This window comes from Astatotilapia calliptera, chromosome 13 (assembly GCF_900246225.1).
Source record: "Astatotilapia calliptera chromosome 13, fAstCal1.2, whole genome shotgun sequence".
Classification (NCBI taxonomy): Eukaryota; Metazoa; Chordata; class Actinopteri; order Cichliformes; family Cichlidae; genus Astatotilapia; species Astatotilapia calliptera.
The window spans coordinates 12,656,997-12,675,296 of record NC_039314.1 but is presented as its reverse complement, the minus strand read 5'-3'; the positions used below and the strand labels follow the sequence as shown (position 1 = coordinate 12,675,296).

The following is an 18,300-nucleotide window of genomic DNA, read 5'->3' as shown; positions in this document are numbered from 1 at the left end:
ATGAGATAAAATACCCTTTATTAGTCCAACAGGTAGGAAAATTCACATTATTAAAAAAGCAAAGTGGACGTGGCAGAAATAAATAGATGCAGCACAACTGATAATGCTATACGGAAGCAATAAAAGAAAATGTAAACAATATAAGGTGGAAGAAGATTAGATGCCTAGCAGCAAACCAGGATACTTCATAGTGGCATAGCAGGCATTGAGTGTTGAACTTGGAAATATGTACAGACCACAGAGTGTGCATGTGTGTGTTCATATGTGTACAATTACTGCTGTCATACATTTACTGCTGTTGACTCTGACAGCAGATGGAAGGAAAAACAGCTTGGCACGCCGTGGGTGCAGCAACCTGTCACTGAAGGAGATGCTCAGTGCTGTCAGAGCGACCTGCATGAGATTGGATGTGTTCTCTAGAAGGGATGACAGTTTAACCACCATACTTCCATCTGGTCAGGAGGGTGTCCCAAAACAGAGCTGGTCTTCTTGAACAGCCTGTTCAGTTTTTATTATCCCCAGAAGACATACTGCTGCCCCAGCAGACCATACACACACAAAAAAGATGTCAGATTCCACCACTGAGTCATAGGAGGAGTTCAGGAACTCTTCTTGCAATCCAAAAGACCTAAGTCTCTGTAGCAGATACTGCCTGCTCTGTCCTTTCCAAGATTGCATTTCTCTTGTTAGTCCGGTCCAATTTATTAGTCAGTTGAACACCCAGGTACGTATATGAGTCCATCATCTCAATCTCCACGGAGATTAAGAGGGAGAAACAGGGAGAAAAGGCTTTGCTATGCCATTTTACGTAAGAACTAAATTGAAAGTCAGTGGCAACAGGTCTTACGGAGTAATCCAAACCTGAATTTTTTTAACTGAAATTGTTGTCAACATGTACGGAGGAGGTCAGGAGAGAGGCACAACAATGAGTGTCTACATCCATGTAAAAGGATAAAGGTGACCAAATATTCACTTTAAAGCTTGTTAGAATTGTACAAACTGTGTTTTGCCTTGAATTCTGTAATTCCATGTATGTTTTGTACATGACTAAATAAATCACTGCAGCTGTTTTCCTGGCAAAATTTTAAGAAAGGCTCAAGTAAACAGGAGTCTCAAGATTTTTGCACAATACTGTACATGAGCTTTTTTTGTCTTTTAATGTCTGAAAGTTTTATGATTATTTCCTGATTTAGTCAAATGAAACAATGCTGCAGTTAAATTTTAGTTCAGACTCTGTGTATGATAGCATACACAAAGTATCAAGACACTGGTGGCTCAAATAGATTTCACATGCACTGATGTGATAAATGTTTGCCTTTCTTTGGACAACCCTTGATTGTGCATCACTTTCAGTTTGTTTTGCAGTATGGAAGAACCGTCACATGCGCACCGTGACAAACTATTTCATAGTGAATCTTTCCCTGGCTGATGTGCTGGTCACCATCATCTGCCTGCCTGCGAGTCTTGTGGTGGACATCACAGAGACGTGGTTCTTTGGAAACACTCTGTGCAAAATTGTCCCTTATCTGCAGGTAAGCCTTGAACCCTGACATCTGCTTTTCAAACAGGATATTGGAATCTTTGACCTTTTCAGAAACAATTCACAAGGTCTGTGGATGCAAGCCAAGACCCATATTTCTATTATTCTACCATTTTTCTTCATGGTATTCATGAGGGTAAAAAAAAACAAAACTCTTTTTCATATCCCCCAGGATGTGCACTGAGTGAGACCTTTGATGTTACTCTAAAGTGATTTAATGCCTCAGGCAACACTGCTTTAGCACCACTCTGGCAATATGTATGCAAAAAAGACAATCTTATTTAATATTGTTGATCACAATGATATGTATCGAGAGCATGTACCAAAGTCCCAAACTACTCTGCACAGATTATATGTCTCATACTCTTAACAGACTGTGTTATATTATATTGTTTATGCACAGCAAAGTCAATTCTAGCCTCATGGTGGCACGGCTTTGACTATATGTTCTGCAGGGATGCAGCTGTAAAGCAAAGAAATTCTAACATAATGTGAATTCTTGTGTGTCAGGAGCTAGTTTAGCAAACATGCTGCACCTCATGGCTTTTAATTAGCAATCTCTTTGAAGGTTTTCATAGTGACATTCACCCCGTTTACTGTTGAGCTTTGTATCATAAACTGGCGCTGCAGTATTTGCTTGAGGGCCATCTCCCGCTGCTTTCTTTTTAAATCCAGGAGCATCAACTCTAATTCCCCTTTGGTGATTCATTTTATGTAACATTTTGGTATGATTCCTATTCTACTGTTCTACATTGTATGCTGGTGGTCTATAATACCTTGAATAGGTTCACAGCAGGGTGCAACAGAAGCCAAATGCAGTACATTGTATAATATTTTAAAAAGGGGGTCCATATTTCAGCTTGCAGCTGGTGTCCGGATTAAACCCATCCATGATTCCCAAGTGTAATGTGCAAGCAAGTGAAAAATGATCATTGCAATTTACAATGAGCAGTGTGGTGGAAATGCTGTTTTGGCCTAAATGCAGCAGGTTGTTTTGTGTGTGTGGGAACGTCTTTTTAAAATATACATTTCAAAGCATTTAAATGTCACAGACGGTTCCTGTTGTCTTGCAAACAATGATTCACTTCCCTCAAGGTTTCTCTCACTGGTTTCAGTGTTTACATATGTTTCATATTCAGCATACTTAACCTGTAACCATCCAGGATGCATCCAAACTCAAAAACATCCAAACTCAATGAACAATTGACTTTCTGTCAGTTGAAGGGCAATGAGGATGTGCCCTGCTCTGCCTAAGGTGCAATCTTTCCTTTCTTTTTTAAGATCGTTTAAATGAACATTTTAAATTAGGCAGCGAGATTTATTTTAATGTGCCTGGCATCATAAGCTAACCCTTTACAAAAACAAGGAATCTCCGCCTTTTATTTCCAAGAAAAATTGACCACCCACTGCTTTTAAACCTGCACGTGAAATTTGTGCCGCTGCTCTGAAGTGAACAGACTCATCTGCAACACAGAGATAAGAGCATCTCCAGCATAGGAGGTGTCCCATGCATCAGTGTTTGCCAATCTATGATTCAAGTCTACAAATGTATGTTCTGAAATTATTTTCCTCATGAGCATTTAGTATTTTCTGTAACAACTGCAAACTGTATCAATATTAAATGGTGAACATCTTTGTGTATCTAGTTAAAAGTTTTATTTCATTCTTCGCAGACCATCTCTGTTTCTGTATCAGTCCTAACGCTGAGCTGCATCGCCCAGGACCGTTGGTATGCGATCTGTCACCCACTGTTGTTCAAGAGTACAGCCAAGAGGGCGCGCAAGAGTATTGTTGTCATCTGGGTTGTGTCGTGTATCATCATGATCCCCCAGGCCATCGTGATGGAGTGTAGCAGCCTGCTGCCTGAACTCACAAATAAGACCAGTCTGTTCACGGTGTGTGATGAGCACTGGGGAGGTCAGTTTTCACAGTTCACAAACTAAATGAACGCATTATGAAAATATATGTCTCCCTCGCTGCTAGAAGCACAGTTTCAACTTTAACTGAATGACTCACTAAATTACTTAAACAACAACTGCAGTGACATTTATTGGGCTTTTCCACCCCCCGTATAGATGGGTTGATCACGTGTCATACCACTTTTTATCCATAAAGCGTGAGCACCTAAGCGGGATGGGTGGATTTTGCTTTGCTCAGATGAAGTCGCTCAGGGTGCCTCTGTGATTGAAGAAGTCAAAAGAGGAAAACCTTACAAAGAGAGGAAGCTTTCCATCTACTCACATTCATTATATTACAGTAATGATGGGTACCTTTAATGACTACCTTTGAAACGTAGATTGCTTTCTTTAATAAGCTTGCAGTCATCATTGAAAGTGTGCAGTGCAAGACTGACAGGCAGAGCAGTAATAAGAGGAAAATTGTGTTTTTTGTTACATAAAGTAAACAAAAATGTCAGAAGTTGATGAGAGGTAAATGAATCAGTAATGACTAGATATTTAAATGGAAGTCAGTCAGTATCTCATGAATGACTCTGATCGAAGAACTATACAAGGACGGAACACAAAGTTCAGAGACTCCGCCCATGAAAACAATCAACAGCCTTATCAAATTTGCATTTGGCCTAACTCACCTCTAATTTCGTCGCCTTCAGCAGCACTCCAACAACCTTTCACAGATGCTGTTTTTTCTTGAAACGTTTGTGCAAAACTTGATTTCCTGTAGCATGTCGACACGGCAACCCCTCAACTTCATTTTCATTCTAAAAAGTTATCAAAGTAGTTAAAAAACAAGATAAAATGATAAATATGACTGAGGAATTCTTCCGTGTGCTGATGCAAGATGGCAGGATGACACAGTGGTATGCACCACAGTTCAGGTTGTCTGATATTGTGGCATGAATTCACAGTGCTCTGTCAACAGAAGAATAATTATGAGCAAGAAGTTGAACCCCTTACTTATTGTGCCACCTTTGGGTTTGGACGCTGAAGATTCTTGTTTTGAAAGCAGCTATTTGGCTGACTAAGAGGCAGGTCTGCTTGGCAAAAAAGTGGATGTTTGCTGGATGTCTGCACTGGCAAATGGCCCCAAGGTGAAAGTTGTCAGGCTTTTCAGGAAACAAAAATACCAGCCACATGGTAAACTGGGGGAAACTTAAAGGGGAAACTGACTATATTTGTGGAATCTCCTGAATTTGGAATTTTATGAGTAGTGTTGCAGAACATGTAGTATATAAAAAAAGCATTAAACTTTACCCGCTCTCAATCATTAAGTCATTAGTTTGTGCCACTCAGCAGAAGGTTCAGTTAATAATAAGCCGCTTATGAAAAAGTGGTCAGTGGACGTGTTTGTTCTCTAGACGCTCATCATTATCTGCTTTTTAGTCTTTAACTACTAAGTAACTACTCATGTTTTCTCTACAATATTGTTAAGTGTTTCCTTTTAAATCCTTCAACAGCTGAGATCTACCCAAAGGTGTACCACACCTGTTTCTTCATTGTCACATACTTCGCACCACTGTGTCTCATGGTCTTGGCATACATTCAGATTTGTCACAAGCTGTGGTGTCAACAGGTGCGTATTCTGCCATTTGCTATAAATATAAATTTCCCAATGGGCTTCCAGGGTCTGATGTGCGCGTGTATCCACTTTAATGTATTCATTCAACAGATTCCTGGAAGCACATCAGTGCTGCAGAGGAAGTGGAAGTCTATCAAATGCTCAGCTCCAACTCCAGGACCGGGGGAGTCGGTGAGGGTTAGAACCAGCACGGTTTGTGCTGAGATCAAACAAGTCAGAGCCCGGAGGAAGACAGCTCGCATGCTGATGGTGGTGCTCTTTGTTTTCGCCCTGTGCTACCTGCCAATCAGTGTGCTCAATGTCATGAAAAGGTAATAATCTCTCAAGGAAGCTCTGCTGCATCCCGGATCTACAGTAGAGCTTACTATAAGCCATGTTTTGTATAGTTTTTCCCCCTGACAGGTTTGTGATTAAAATGCATGCAAAAAGAAAAGAATGAATAAAATGATATCATTTTTTTACCTCCAGAGTCTTTGGGACATTTAAGAAGACAAACGACAGAGAGACAGTGTATGCGTGGTTTACTTTCTCACACTGGCTCATATATGCCAACAGTGCTGCAAATCCAATCATCTACAATTTCCTAAGTGGTAAGTTTTGAACTCTCCTCTAAGGATTCATTACTGCCCTCTAGTGAACAAACTGGCAACAACAACACAATTCACAGCTTTATCTGCTAATAACCTGAAAACAGAAGTTAATTCTGAGAAAGCAGCAAGTTTTTAATTCATGCATTTATGAAAAAAAAGCTCTTAGAATGATTTTACAAAAAAATTTAAGCTATTTTTAATGCAAGCTTGTAGATGGTTTTTAAAGAAGGTGGACTTTATAAAGATTTTGTTGTCGTTTTTTTCTTAAGGGAAGTTCCGCGAGGAGTTCAAATCAGCCTTTTCTTGTCATTGTTGTGGCCAGCATGAAAATGAAACGAGGAGGATAAGGACCAGAACGCGTACAGACAGTCGAAAATCCCTCTCCACTCAAGTTCACAATGTGGACAATGTGTCACGCATATCAGATCAGATGGTGTAATCGTCTTATATTCCAGCTGGGGCACCTGAAGGACACGTTGATCTTTAAGTTAGACATGTGATAATGTGCAGATCTCATTATTTTTGGATGACATTTAAAGGGAAAAGAATTGTATTTAATGTTTTCTGTTTGGTTGATTTGAAAAGGACAGACTTTCTCTCTTCTGTCATGCAAGAAAATGTTGATTAATTATGAAAGACACGGTTTGTAATGTTCAGTGTTTTATATCTCTCTTTCATGTGTAGTTTCTGTAAATTTTGTATGTATTTTTGTTTTGGTTTGTCTAATTACGTCTAATTAAGTAGTAGCATCACCTTTGATATAACTGGTTTAAGGGATTTGAAGCTTTAAAGGTGCAGTCGGTCACATGTTCATCTCAAGTCCTCAGTGTAAATGCCCAGAAATGTATGTTCCTGTGCACTGAGTATGTTAATGAAGCCAGCTCAATTCATCAAAGTACAGAATATTCAATGTGACCCCTGCATGAACGGGACCGCAATGTGAAGCCTGTTTCTTTCATTTGAAACACTCCAGGTTTGTGTTTGGATAGCATCAGCAAAGCGGACATTTTCCAGCAAAATATACGTTACAAAATAATCATTGTGGTTGAATTTTTCGGCTGTGGGTAAGAGCTGCTCACAGTCACTTTTACAGGCGACTCTATGGTGGGTTGTTTTTTATACTGATGCTAAATGTAAAAACAAGAAACATGTCCTGGATGTGCTTTCCATTTTCTTTTGTGGCAGTAGTCTGCAAGCATGTATGAATAATAACTGTGTTGCCCACATATTTTGCTGATTATCTGTTATTACTTAATTATCTGCTGTTTTAAGTTATTACTGGGTCAGAAAAAAGTGAATTATGGCAAGACTTGAAACTGTTTGCACAGATGAAAAAACTATCACTGCGTCAGTGGGTCCTCAACTTCCTCACAGACAAACCCCAATCAGTGAGGGTGGGAAAACAAGTCTCCCCCTCCATCTCACTCAGCACTGGAGCATCTCAGGGCTGTGTTTTAAGCCCCCTGCTGTACTCACTGTACACTTATGACTGTGTAGCCACATCAGACACCACCAACATTGTCAAGTTTGCTGACGACACTGTTGTTGTGGGCCTGATCTCTGACAACATCGAGACGGCCTACCTGGAGGAGATTAGGAACCTGGAGACCTGGTGCCAGGAGAATAACCTCCTCCTAAACGTCAGCAAGACTAAGGAGCTGATCGTGGACTTCACTACAAAGCAGGCAAGGAATTACAAACCCCTCATCATCAGTGGCACGCCAGTGGAGAGAGTGGACAGTTTCCGATACCTGGGTGTCCACATCACTCAGGACCTGTCATGGTCTTGTCACATCAATACCCTGGTTAAGAAAGCCCGTCAGCATCTCTTCTTCCTCAGAAGACTTAGAGACTTCCATCTGCCACTGAAGGTGCTCAAGAACTTCTACTCCTGCACCATCGAGAGCGTCCTGATGGCAAACATCTGCACCTGGTTTGGGAACAGCACCAAGCAGGACAGACGAGATCTGCAAAGAGTGGTGCGCTCGGCCGAACGCATCATTCAGTCAGAGCTCCCTGACCTGCTGTCCATCTACACCAAGCGGTGCAAGTCCAAAGCTAGGAAGATTATGATGGACCTCTCCCATCCCAACAATGGACTCTTCTCACTGTTGAGGTCTGGGAAGCGCTTCCGCTCCCTTAAGGCCAAAACAGAGAGAATGAAGAGGAGCTTCTTCCCCCAGGCTATTCGGGCCCTGAACCAGGTGTAGGACTGGACTCTCCCACACACATCACCACACGCACTCTGGTTTTTCTTCATGCACACTTCCTATAATTTATAAACTCTTTCTGCTATTTGCACATTTTTACTGTAAATTTCTAAGTTAAATCTGTAAATTTTGTAATAACCTGTAAATACTGTAAAACCACTGTCATTTAATGGTCAGGCATTGCATTGCACAGCTTACAAACATTTCACCTCATGTCATACTGTGCATGGTTGTGTGTGTGACGAATAAAATTTGAATTTGATTTGAATTCGATTTTGAATTTGATACGCTGAAAAATGTATTTTGTAAAATAATTTTAAATTTTTTATTTAAAGTGTAAGTAAATATTTGTTGTAATAGATTTATGTATCAGTATCAGAAAACAATCCAAATCTTGATCTCTGATTCATCAGGATATTTTTCTACTCCAGAACTCTTGGTATCAATGTTTTGACCTTTTCTTGATAAGAAATGATTGTACTGACAGCTACAATGCGTAGTGTTTTTTGTCTTCTTCCGTATACTTCATTGTTTCTTTTACAGGATTGGCCTACTCGTACTTGATGACACACTTAGAAGTTGCCTTTGAGCATCTCTGATAGAGCATCTGGGAGGTCAAAGGCTTTGATCAAGGGCATCTCAGTGGTGAAAATGAGGCAATTACAAACATGCTTTTTCATGTTCCCCACCAAAAATTACTTGCTGCTGCAGAGACCGCGTGTATGAAGTCTTCCTCCCATTTCTAACCACAACAGTGAATTTCCCATTTCAAACGTGCTTCATTCAGATGAGCAACTTGCAGCCTGACTCAGTAATTGCAGTCATTCGTAGCAGCTGATTTGGATTGTCAACACTTTGCTGTGGTGGTTCAACAGCATTGGTTTAGAACAGCAGTCAGTCGGGCATATAGTATTTGGTGATATCTTAAATGATTTTATATGCATGAGCTAGCATTTAAAGACAATTGCTGCAGCTTGCCCCGTGTGTCAGCCTGAGAAGCACAGTTAATGCCCACATCATTTTTAAAAAGGGTTCCCTAAACTGTGCACAACTGTTTGTATGTGTTCCAAAATGTTAACGCTAATGTGCAGGGCTATTTTTATTAGTTGCTTGCGAGTTTGATTTTATGTCAGTGAATGAAGTCTACACACACAAATACACATATGGTTAACCCTGTTCACAAGCAGCGCTGACTTTTTGTCAGACCTCTCATCCAAACAGCATCAGATATGACTTCCTTAAAACCGCAGCATTTGCCTAGGGTGAAGTGGATCAGAGTAATGGTTGTGCAGAACACAAAGACATGCACACAACTCTTTATGCAGAGAGCACCCTGATTAAACCGATGTCCCTTCAAGAGTAGCTTCCATCTTTCTTGAGAACCCCTCACCCAGTGAACATGAGTAAGCGGCTGAAGCCATTCATTTTAGCTACTTGCACATTACTGGAAGAAGATAAAAGCAGAAAATTTCTTTAAAAAGTATTTGCAAAGATATTTACAACTGTACACTGCAGCACACTGGAAACTCAGAGAATCCACATCCTCAAACATACAGCACAACAACGTTTCCATTCAGAAACACAAAGCAAATATTAATCTTCAGTGTAATCAGCAGTAGAGAAAATCCTTGAGTCAAAGTGCTATAGTTTGGATGCAAAGGACAAAAATGAATAAACAAGGAGGATGTGGAAACTAAAAAGGCAATCTGGAAAAAGGCATAATATGAAAGAATGACAGAAATAAAACCAATAACAGGAAACAGAGAGGAAAACAATCCCTGCCAGGGCAGCATGATTGTAATTAATCTAGGTTTGATTGCTCAGTTCAGCTTGATGTGTTTAATGTGGGGAAATTGTTTGTGAGCATAGATTTGATTTACTAATTATGTTAAAATTTTATAGACTTTAAACCACGACTATGGCACAACAATGACACATGTGGGACGTTTTTCACAAGAATTTCTTCATTTTGAACTAAATGTGAAATGTTTGCATCCCCACATAAAGTATTTAGAAAACACTTCTCAGCCCAGGTCTTGAATGCTGTTAAGGGTAACACAGTGCATACAATTGGCTTTAACAACTTCTGAATAGACATGAAGCTGTCGAATTAAAGTCTCGTCTTTTTGCATCACTTTTTAAAAAAAATATATAATGTATGTTGTAACTTTTTCCAGTGCACTTTAAGCCTTTTTGCCTTCCAATGTTTCATACTTCATTGTGCAACCCTTTGATCAATATTTGTTGACTTTTTTTTTTTTTTGCTTGACAAATAAATCATCTAGCCACTAGGGAGCAGCAGAAATGAGCTAAAAAGAGAAGGTTGCTGACTTCGAATTGGGTGGAATTGTTAGCAAAGCCATCCATCTTGTAAATGAATGTGCTGTAACATTATTTACAGCTGAGGGTGAATACTGTTTGTTTATCAGTAAACACATGTATACATATACATATGCTTTTTGGTACCTAAGGCAGTGTTGTGTTGATTCGTAACAGAACAACTTATTGAATAAACTCTTTTAAATATTTTACATTTTTCTTGTATTATTGTACTTTGTCACTGGTCTATTGAAAAACTATATAGTTTGTCCCATTGCCTTTAGTTGAATATATGAAAAATGGCAAAATGACACAGTTTGACAGCCATAAAATAGTTTTTTTTTCTCCAACAAAGAAATGATCAAAATGCTATTAGCTTAAAATTTGGCATGGTGTGCAATTTGTCCTTAAAAAATTTGAGGATGAAGGCAGAACAAAAGCAGAGGATAAAAGAAGAAGTGGTAGCTCTAAGAAATTATGCCATATTCCTAAAAGTATTCACACTCCTTCCTTCACACACATGTGAACTTAAATGACAGCCCATTCTAAATCCATATAAAATATAATAAAATGTAATAAAACACCTTCAACTCTTCTGGGAAGGCTTTCCACAAGGTTCCACTGACTGTGGAATATTTAGCGAGGAAATTCCAGGGCTGCACTTGTTGCAGAGCGACCCATTCTTTCACAAATGTTTGGAGAAGGGACACAGATGTTTGAGTTTATACACCTGTCGTCATTAAAGTGATTGGAATACCTGAATTCAGCTATTTGGATGGGTAAGGGATTAATTTTGACAGTGTAGTGTATCTTTGTTTTGGTCTTTGGTTCAAATCATCTTCAGTATGTAAGGGCATGTCGACTGGCAACAGCAGTAAAATCATACCTGGCAGGAAAAGACACAATGCAACACTTCAGTCATGGATTGGTCTCCCAAGAACTTGAGCAACGTTGCAATGTTGAAGCCTCAAGCCATTAAAATATTAAATAATAAAAAAGTATTTGGTTTGCTTGTTTGTTTGTTTTTTGATTATTTAGAGCACATCCAAATGCATTTTGTCTGAAATGTGCTGCTTAAATATGTTTACTTTCCTCTTAGTTATTGTTGGAAAAAGAAATCAAGTGAAAACAATCTGACACAAATTTAAATCAGCAGATCAGACCAGGGATCAACTGTTTTTTATTTCCTATCTCTGAAGTAATATCGCACTACTCCTAAGAGATAATATTATTACTTAAGCCCACAAAATATAATAATGACAATATTAAAATACTATATGCACTAATTTTTTCCCTTTTTTGTTGCAGCTCTGTTTCATTGCATTTGTCATTTTTATTCTGGTGCAGGGTACAGCCTCCAGTAAATGTGTTACATCCTCCTGACAGCGGGTGGTGTATCCCAGCTTAAATGCTGACACCAACAAGAGGGACACATCAGCTGCTGGTGAGAGCTTCATTTGTCTGCTCAAAGCTTTGCAACAGCTATCATGCAACTGAGACGACTGGAAGCTGCAGTCATATTTGGTGAGTTTAAGCCGAACCATTACCATAAAATTACAGATTTCTGATAGAAAAAACAAACAAGTTGATTAGTGTTATTGTATGTTTTTTGTGCTATAAAATTAGCATTACTAGAAGTGTTTCATGTCTTGTAGTTTGTACCACATGTATAGTCAAAGCGTAGCTACAGTTAGTCATGTGAGACATTAACATTTAATTTTTGAATGTCCCTTTTCATATAAAACCTCAAGACAAAAATGATCTCCGTGAAATAAATCCATATAAAAACCAATGATAAAGTAAATAAATTCTTAAAGTCTGCTTGTATTTCAGTGATTATTGCTCCTCAGATTTCATCGCTGGCTTCTGAGTGTTTGGCTGCTGTGAAAATCTGCATGTCAGATTTATGCAAGCGTGAACAGGCATTTTATGACGGCATCTGTGAAGGTAAAAAAAAAAAAAACACATTTCCATTATATTGTTAATATTACCAAGGGTTGAGACAAGTAAGTATTACGTAAAGCGATTGCATTTCCTCAGGAAGGTCAGCAAATGAGACCGTTCGACTGAATTGCTTCCATGGAAAATGGCTAAAATGTAATAAGTGAGGAAACAGCCCGAAGCAAAATGTACATAACAAAATTAAGTGACAATAAATCACTTTTCTGATGCCTTTAATGCACACAGTATGTCTGTTTTGACATCGAAATCCTCCATTATTACACTGAATTTGATATACCAGCCTATATCGGGATACATAACCAGACATCACAAGGAAAACTGTCAGAGCAGCAGGCACATAGAAAACACCTGTTGCTCAAACAAGACCTTGCTCGCTTATGGAAAATCCTGTTTTTCCACCTTCCTCTTATGTTTCTGTCATTCAAGATGGAGGGTGCCAAATAAAAGGCTCAGAGGTCTGTAACATGACCATCCAGACAATACTGCACCAATTTCCCTCTCTGCCAGGGTGCGTGTGTGCCTGGGAGGAGGAGCTTTGTGATTCTATACAAGTGCTGGCCACACAATGCCACCAAAAGCCAGGTGCGGTATTCTCAGAAGTCTCTACGATAAGCATTTATATGTGAAATTACGTTTTTGTTTGCCAAAGGTGGACAGTTATTGCACTACAAAATGACTGTTAAGAGGATCTTTAATGTGCCTTTGTTGGTGGGAGAGATAATCATGTTGATTATTTGAACAGCAGTTCAGCTCACGAGGAGTGCAGTAATGGATTGGCAGTCAAGCACTTTATTAAACTACGGTAATTATATTTTATTACGCTAATCTCAGATGAAATCTAGTGAAGATGAGTCAAAATTGGTGAAACCCATTCACTACCTTTCTCTCTCTTTGTTTTTTAGTATATGATGGTGCTGGATCATGTTTGGATCAATTTAGGGCTTGTCTCAGCGATTCAGTTTGCAACAGGTACCTGGCACCTATGCTCCAAGCCTGTAAGTCAGGCCAGTGCAATGATGAAGGGTGTCAGCAGGAAACTCTGCGGTTCTACAGGAACGTACCCCAAAATGTTGCAGAGATGCTGGTCATGTGCGAGTGTGAAGCTTCAGATCAGAGCTGTCTGAGCATGAAAACCGAATTGCACAGTGGCACCTGTGGAGATGAGATCCGGGTCTGTCAGCGTGTACTTAACCAGTGCACTGAGGACAGTAACTGCAGGTATACTGTTCTGTCCTCAGATGTTTTTGTTTTTTTTGTTGTTGTTGTTTTCAGGATTATTGTACAAATACTATTATTATTAAATGCACACTCGGGGATGAAACCACCAAATCAGATGCAAATTCATTGTTTGCACAATGATGAAATGTATGAGCAGCATCTGGCGGATGAGATTGCTGGAGGGAACAACAAAGGCTGGCAGGAACATTGGTTGTGCGAGGCATGCGGGGAGGAGAAAAAAGGTGTCTTGTGTATAGGCTGTGCAGCAGGAAGGCAAACACTTTAAAATGCAAGGAAGGGATTCAGTCAACAAACTAACAATCACTAAATTGGAGCAGGAAAAAGAGCGTTCATCATTCGAGAGTCCTTTCCAGCCTTAAAAAGTGAACGAGTGAGTGATACTGGAAATGAGTGTATAAAATAACATTTTTTAAAATAATGCCAGCTCACTGCTAGTAACAGAAAAGAAGAAGTCTGCAGATAGTTGAATACGTAACTACCAACACTGAGCCAGACACAGAAATAACAAAATGTGAATTCTCAACCTTTAAGTGAACAATGAAGAAGAACTCAAGCTGAGGTAGTCCAGTATAGGGCCGCATTAGTGCACAGTAGCACTCCTAACCAAAATCCTTTTTACATTGTCCTGTTTGTCCTTTTAACACATACATGGCAGCGAGCTTTCATAGAGAGTGCCAAGTGCTGGTCCAGCCATTAGGAGCAATTTGTGGTTCAGTGTCTTCTTCAAGTGGATGCCCTCCTCACTTGTCCATTCTCAAGCTGATTTCATTATGGAAACCTAGATTTTCAGGTTATAGTTCCATCAAATCCAATGCTGTTTCTTTTTTTTTTAAATGGCCATTTTTTAAGATCACATCTCCAATTACTATCTAATAAAAATTTTCAGAAACCACTTTACGCGTAGACTGCAGCCTTTTATAATCCAAATTCCACCTGTGTGATTGGTGCACTTTTCCCGCTGCCATTTTTGATGTAATTCCATAAATATATGTGAAATGATCTTGAAGTAATATGTACAATCTACCATAACACATAAACATCTATAAATCGCAGCACCCACTCATTCCACATAACACACATTTTCTCTGTATTAACAGGGGCTTATTAGAAAATTTTCAAGCCAATTGTTGGAGTCCTGAAGAAGCCCAGTGCATTGACAGTGACCTCCCAAGAGATGAATGCTTCACCCAGATGGATCCAGAGCTCATCCTTGGTGCAGACGCTGAATGCAAAAGGGCCTTCGTGGCTACTTTAGGCACAGTGCTTCACCATCCTTGTACATGTAAAAGACTCTACAATGATGATTTTCTTACATGCAGCATGATTCACGACGTGCTTCACAATAGATCACGCTTCAGTGAGTATCTTTTTTTTCTTCTAACCAGGCATTTTTAAATGTAACAATCATTTTTCCTGGAAAGATTGTAAATTATTTTTATTTGTATTTCAGTGGCATCTTCAGAAACAATCATTCGCCCCTCTAAACCTCCTCAGACCATTGAATCAGATCATGCTTATGCTTGGTTGCAAGGTAAATTGAAATTTGTAAACTCTTTATGCTAATCGTAGTATGATTCACATGAATTTAAATTATCAAAACAATTTTTGAGTGGGTTTTCAAGATGGAATATTTTGTCTTTCCAGATTATCTTCTGTACGTTGTTGCAGCCATCCTGCTTGCTGGTGTCATATTAATGCCTCTGGTTATTGTCAGTAAAAAATGGTAAGCATCGATGTTGAATCAATGTTAAGTCGCTTTTATCAAAATATTATGTATAATTTACTTTTATTTCTGTTTCCTTGTAGGATCTCGAGAAAGAGAGATAAAACAAAATTTCACCATCCACAGAAAAGCAACTGTGTCGTTATTCTCTGATGTTTATTCCTCTTCCCACTGAATAAAATAATCATCATTTTTTCTCTTTTAACTCAAGATCACAGCTGAATAGATTCGTGAGGTTCCTTTGAGTTTGCTGCACATGCAGTCATCTCATATTTCTTTGCTGTAATAGGTAATAGAGTTTATTAAGAAAATAACTAAATTGAGAATGCTTTAAAACACTGTCATCAATAGCCAAATGAATATTGTTGTAATCATCCTTTGCAAAGGTCTCCAAAGCACACTTTGTTTTTCAAAGTACTTGGTAGGTGATTGATGAGTTTGACATGAGGGCTCTGTGGGAGTCATACAATCTGTACAAGGACTGATTGTTCTTCTTGCTGTAGTTCAGTAGCTCTAGGTCTAGAGTTGCTGTATGTTTGAAGCACTTGTCACACAGTGGTGTTACTTGATTGATAAGACTATAAGAAGTTTTTGCACAATCTTGTGAAGTAGCATTGTTTAGTTCTTCTGTAGTGCACCCTTAATCTTTGTGTTGTTGTAAACAGTGATCTTGTGCTGCTTTATTAAAGAACATATTGTATATTTGTAGATACAACCTTTATGTTTAAAGTTAATTGAAAAGATTTTGTTGTTAATCTTTCACACCGACAGTTATTATAGAAAAAAACAACAGATCTGACAAGTTTAAGATTGCTTTAAGTTATAACTTCAAGTGTGATGATTTATTTGTGCTCTGCTCACTCTTGTGCTGTGTTCCTCTGTATCTGATAATAAACTTCCCACTGAAAGCCTTAAAGCCCCACAGTTTGTTCAAAATGCTACATTTTATGTGACGATTCCTTTAAAAGGAGCTTTTAAAGAAAAACTTAAAAATCAGAATTTAAATAATTTGTCTTTTTTTTAATAGTTCCAGTCAGTGTGCGTGAAAGCCCCCCAAGAAAGGTCTTCAACCTGAAGCAGTGATTTGTTTTTCTTTTATTAGTTCATAGACAGCTATCGAGAAAGCCCTGTCAGCATAGTCCACTTAGTCCTGGAATCAGGGACAGAGTGGAGCCTTTGGTCAGGTGATGTCTGATATAAAAACAGGAGAAGTAGAAAGGGAGGACAACCCTATTCACCCCTTTGTGCACAAACAGCAGGGGAGAGGCACTGATGGGAGTTATCTGTATTGACCTGTAAACACACTTACTTTAGCATTTTGAGCTATTTGGAGACAGGGTAACGAGGTCTGAGTGGTGGAAAAAGAGAAGCAATTGCAGCAATCAAGATGAGTGGATTTGCTTCACTTTAATTGGGCCAAAGACACCAAATTGTTTTTGTCACTGGAGCTGATCTAACCCTGATTCACTGATCTGCTCTGTTTTATACGATTGAGCTATAGGTGAGTATTTCTGGACTCATTCTGCCCGGGAAAGAATTGAAGTTCTGTCCAATAGTCTATTTAAAGTCAAATTAAAGGTCAGTGTGGATAAATATGATTGATGTTTTAACCCATGATTTAATTCTTTTTTTTATCATGTTAAGCACACACAACATACAGTCTGATCTTCTGTGTGGAGGGCTCTGTGTCTGTGAGGAAAATGAACAGCCATGTCTGGAAATCTATATATTTGAAAGGATGCAACAGTAAGTAGATACAGAGATAAATCCAAATACATGCTAAAAAGTTCCCAGCTGGTTTGAAGGCAGGGATTTTTGTTGGACAGGAAGAGTTGATTGGGAGGTAAAGAAGGCTTTTTTCAGGAAAATAGGACAAAAGGGAACTAAACACTAAACAGTGAGCTAAACATGTTCATTGACAGGCAAACACTGGATTGGTGGGACTATTTGGGCCTAATTTCAGATGTAGGAGATAATAAAGTACAAAACCTTCACTAACGTACTTACGTAGAACTTTCAGGCGTCTGTATTTTACTTTAAATTTTGATGTTTTTGTACAAATCTTTACTTTTTAATTCTTACATTTTCAAAATGGGGGCGGGGATTATTTCTATCACTGCTTGCCTTCAAACATCAAAACAATTTGAACCTAAATCGAGGGGAAAATAACATAAAAGACAATTCTGTTGGTGTGTTTCTATCGCATGTGCTTATCTGTATCTTATCTGGGATGGAAGACAGAAAAACACATCATCTAGCCATCATTTCTAGGACTATGCTCAGGTTTTAGATTAATTTTTAAATGTGGCAGGTGATTTTAAATGCAAACACCAAAAATGCAAACACAAATCCAACACCTCAACAAATATTAGCAAACAGACAAACTGTTTCTGCACAGTTTGTCACACAGTGTGTTGCTAGCTAAAGGCACAGCTGCTCTATTTCCCAGGGAGAGAAAACGTGGGAGATAACTTCACTCAGAGATGGAGAAAGGATAAGGAAGGATAGGAAGAAAAAGAGGTTATTTTTAAAGCTGAGGACTTCTCGGTGACATTTGATATACTGGAAATGTAAAGCTTACATTTTAAAGGTTTGGTTCATTTTATAGTTTATCAAACAGATATTGATCATATGAAAATATCTGGCAGTTTAATGCAGGGTTAGTTCACCAGAGTATGCTGTACTCTGGTGAAGTTTAGTGATGGAGCAGAGTGACTGTGGTGATCACAATCACAGGCAGTAGACATGAAAATAAATTTAAGCTGGTGGTGCTGCTTGGATTCATTCACTGACTTCCACATTTAAATTAGCTTCATACAGACTAGTGGTGGGCATTAGCTGTGATAGTTCATGTAACATCTGCTTACATCTTCTTGAATTAGGCTGTGTAAATCCACAAAGAGAGGAAGCAGCACATACCATGTGATTAAAATCCATTTGTGCTGATAGCAGAAACTACTGGGACTTATTTCTATTCACTTCAGCTGGTCTTAGAGCCCCCCCCCCCCCCCCCCCCCCCCGGATTGTACCCATTTTTTCTGTTTAGGTGTGGAGCCAAAGTCACCCGTCAGTGTAGGCAACAACAAACAGAGCAAATTTTTTTGCTTTGTTTTCTTCATGTTTGTGCTACATAACAGCAGATAGAAATTTGATTAAAATTAGAATTGGAATTTAATATAA

General features: G+C 38.8%; 2 protein-coding genes across 2 annotated transcripts in view; both read left to right on the top strand.

The window, feature by feature from the left end:
* hcrtr2 (hypocretin (orexin) receptor 2) overlaps nucleotides 1-7,066 on the top strand; it is a 30,838-nt gene extending 23,772 nt beyond the window's left edge. Inside the window, exons 2-7 of the mRNA XM_026189163.1 lie at nucleotides 1,354-1,532; nucleotides 3,214-3,457; nucleotides 4,956-5,071; nucleotides 5,168-5,388; nucleotides 5,546-5,667; nucleotides 5,937-7,066. Coding sequence (XP_026044948.1) covers nucleotides 1,354-1,532; nucleotides 3,214-3,457; nucleotides 4,956-5,071; nucleotides 5,168-5,388; nucleotides 5,546-5,667; nucleotides 5,937-6,106 — 1,052 coding nt within the window. The 3' untranslated portion in view covers nucleotides 6,107-7,066. The remainder of the gene's footprint in view (nucleotides 1-1,353; nucleotides 1,533-3,213; nucleotides 3,458-4,955; nucleotides 5,072-5,167; nucleotides 5,389-5,545; nucleotides 5,668-5,936) is intronic.
* A 4,617-nt stretch (nucleotides 7,067-11,683) lies between these two features.
* On the top strand, nucleotides 11,684-15,754 carry gfral (GDNF family receptor alpha like). The gene is made up of 9 exons (XM_026189194.1): nucleotides 11,684-11,720; nucleotides 12,030-12,143; nucleotides 12,585-12,740; nucleotides 12,901-12,960; nucleotides 13,061-13,376; nucleotides 14,495-14,754; nucleotides 14,848-14,928; nucleotides 15,042-15,120; nucleotides 15,204-15,754. The coding sequence occupies exons 1-9, from the start codon at nucleotides 11,684-11,686 to the stop codon at nucleotides 15,271-15,273; spliced, it is 1,173 nt and encodes a 390-aa protein (XP_026044979.1). The 3' UTR covers nucleotides 15,274-15,754.
* Nucleotides 15,755-18,300: the final 2,546 nt, after the last annotated feature.

Bases quoted from the DNA above. Each gene is read 5' to 3' on its own strand.
- gfral (XM_026189194.1), top strand. From the start codon at position 11,684: ATGCAACTGAGACGACTGGAAGCTGCAGTCATATTTG. The intron at 13,377-14,494 runs GTATACTGTTCT...CTGTATTAACAG, and splicing joins ACTGAGGACAGTAACTGCAG to GGGCTTATTAGAAAATTTTC. The intron at 14,755-14,847 runs GTGAGTATCTTT...TTTGTATTTCAG, and splicing joins TCACAATAGATCACGCTTCA to TGGCATCTTCAGAAACAATC.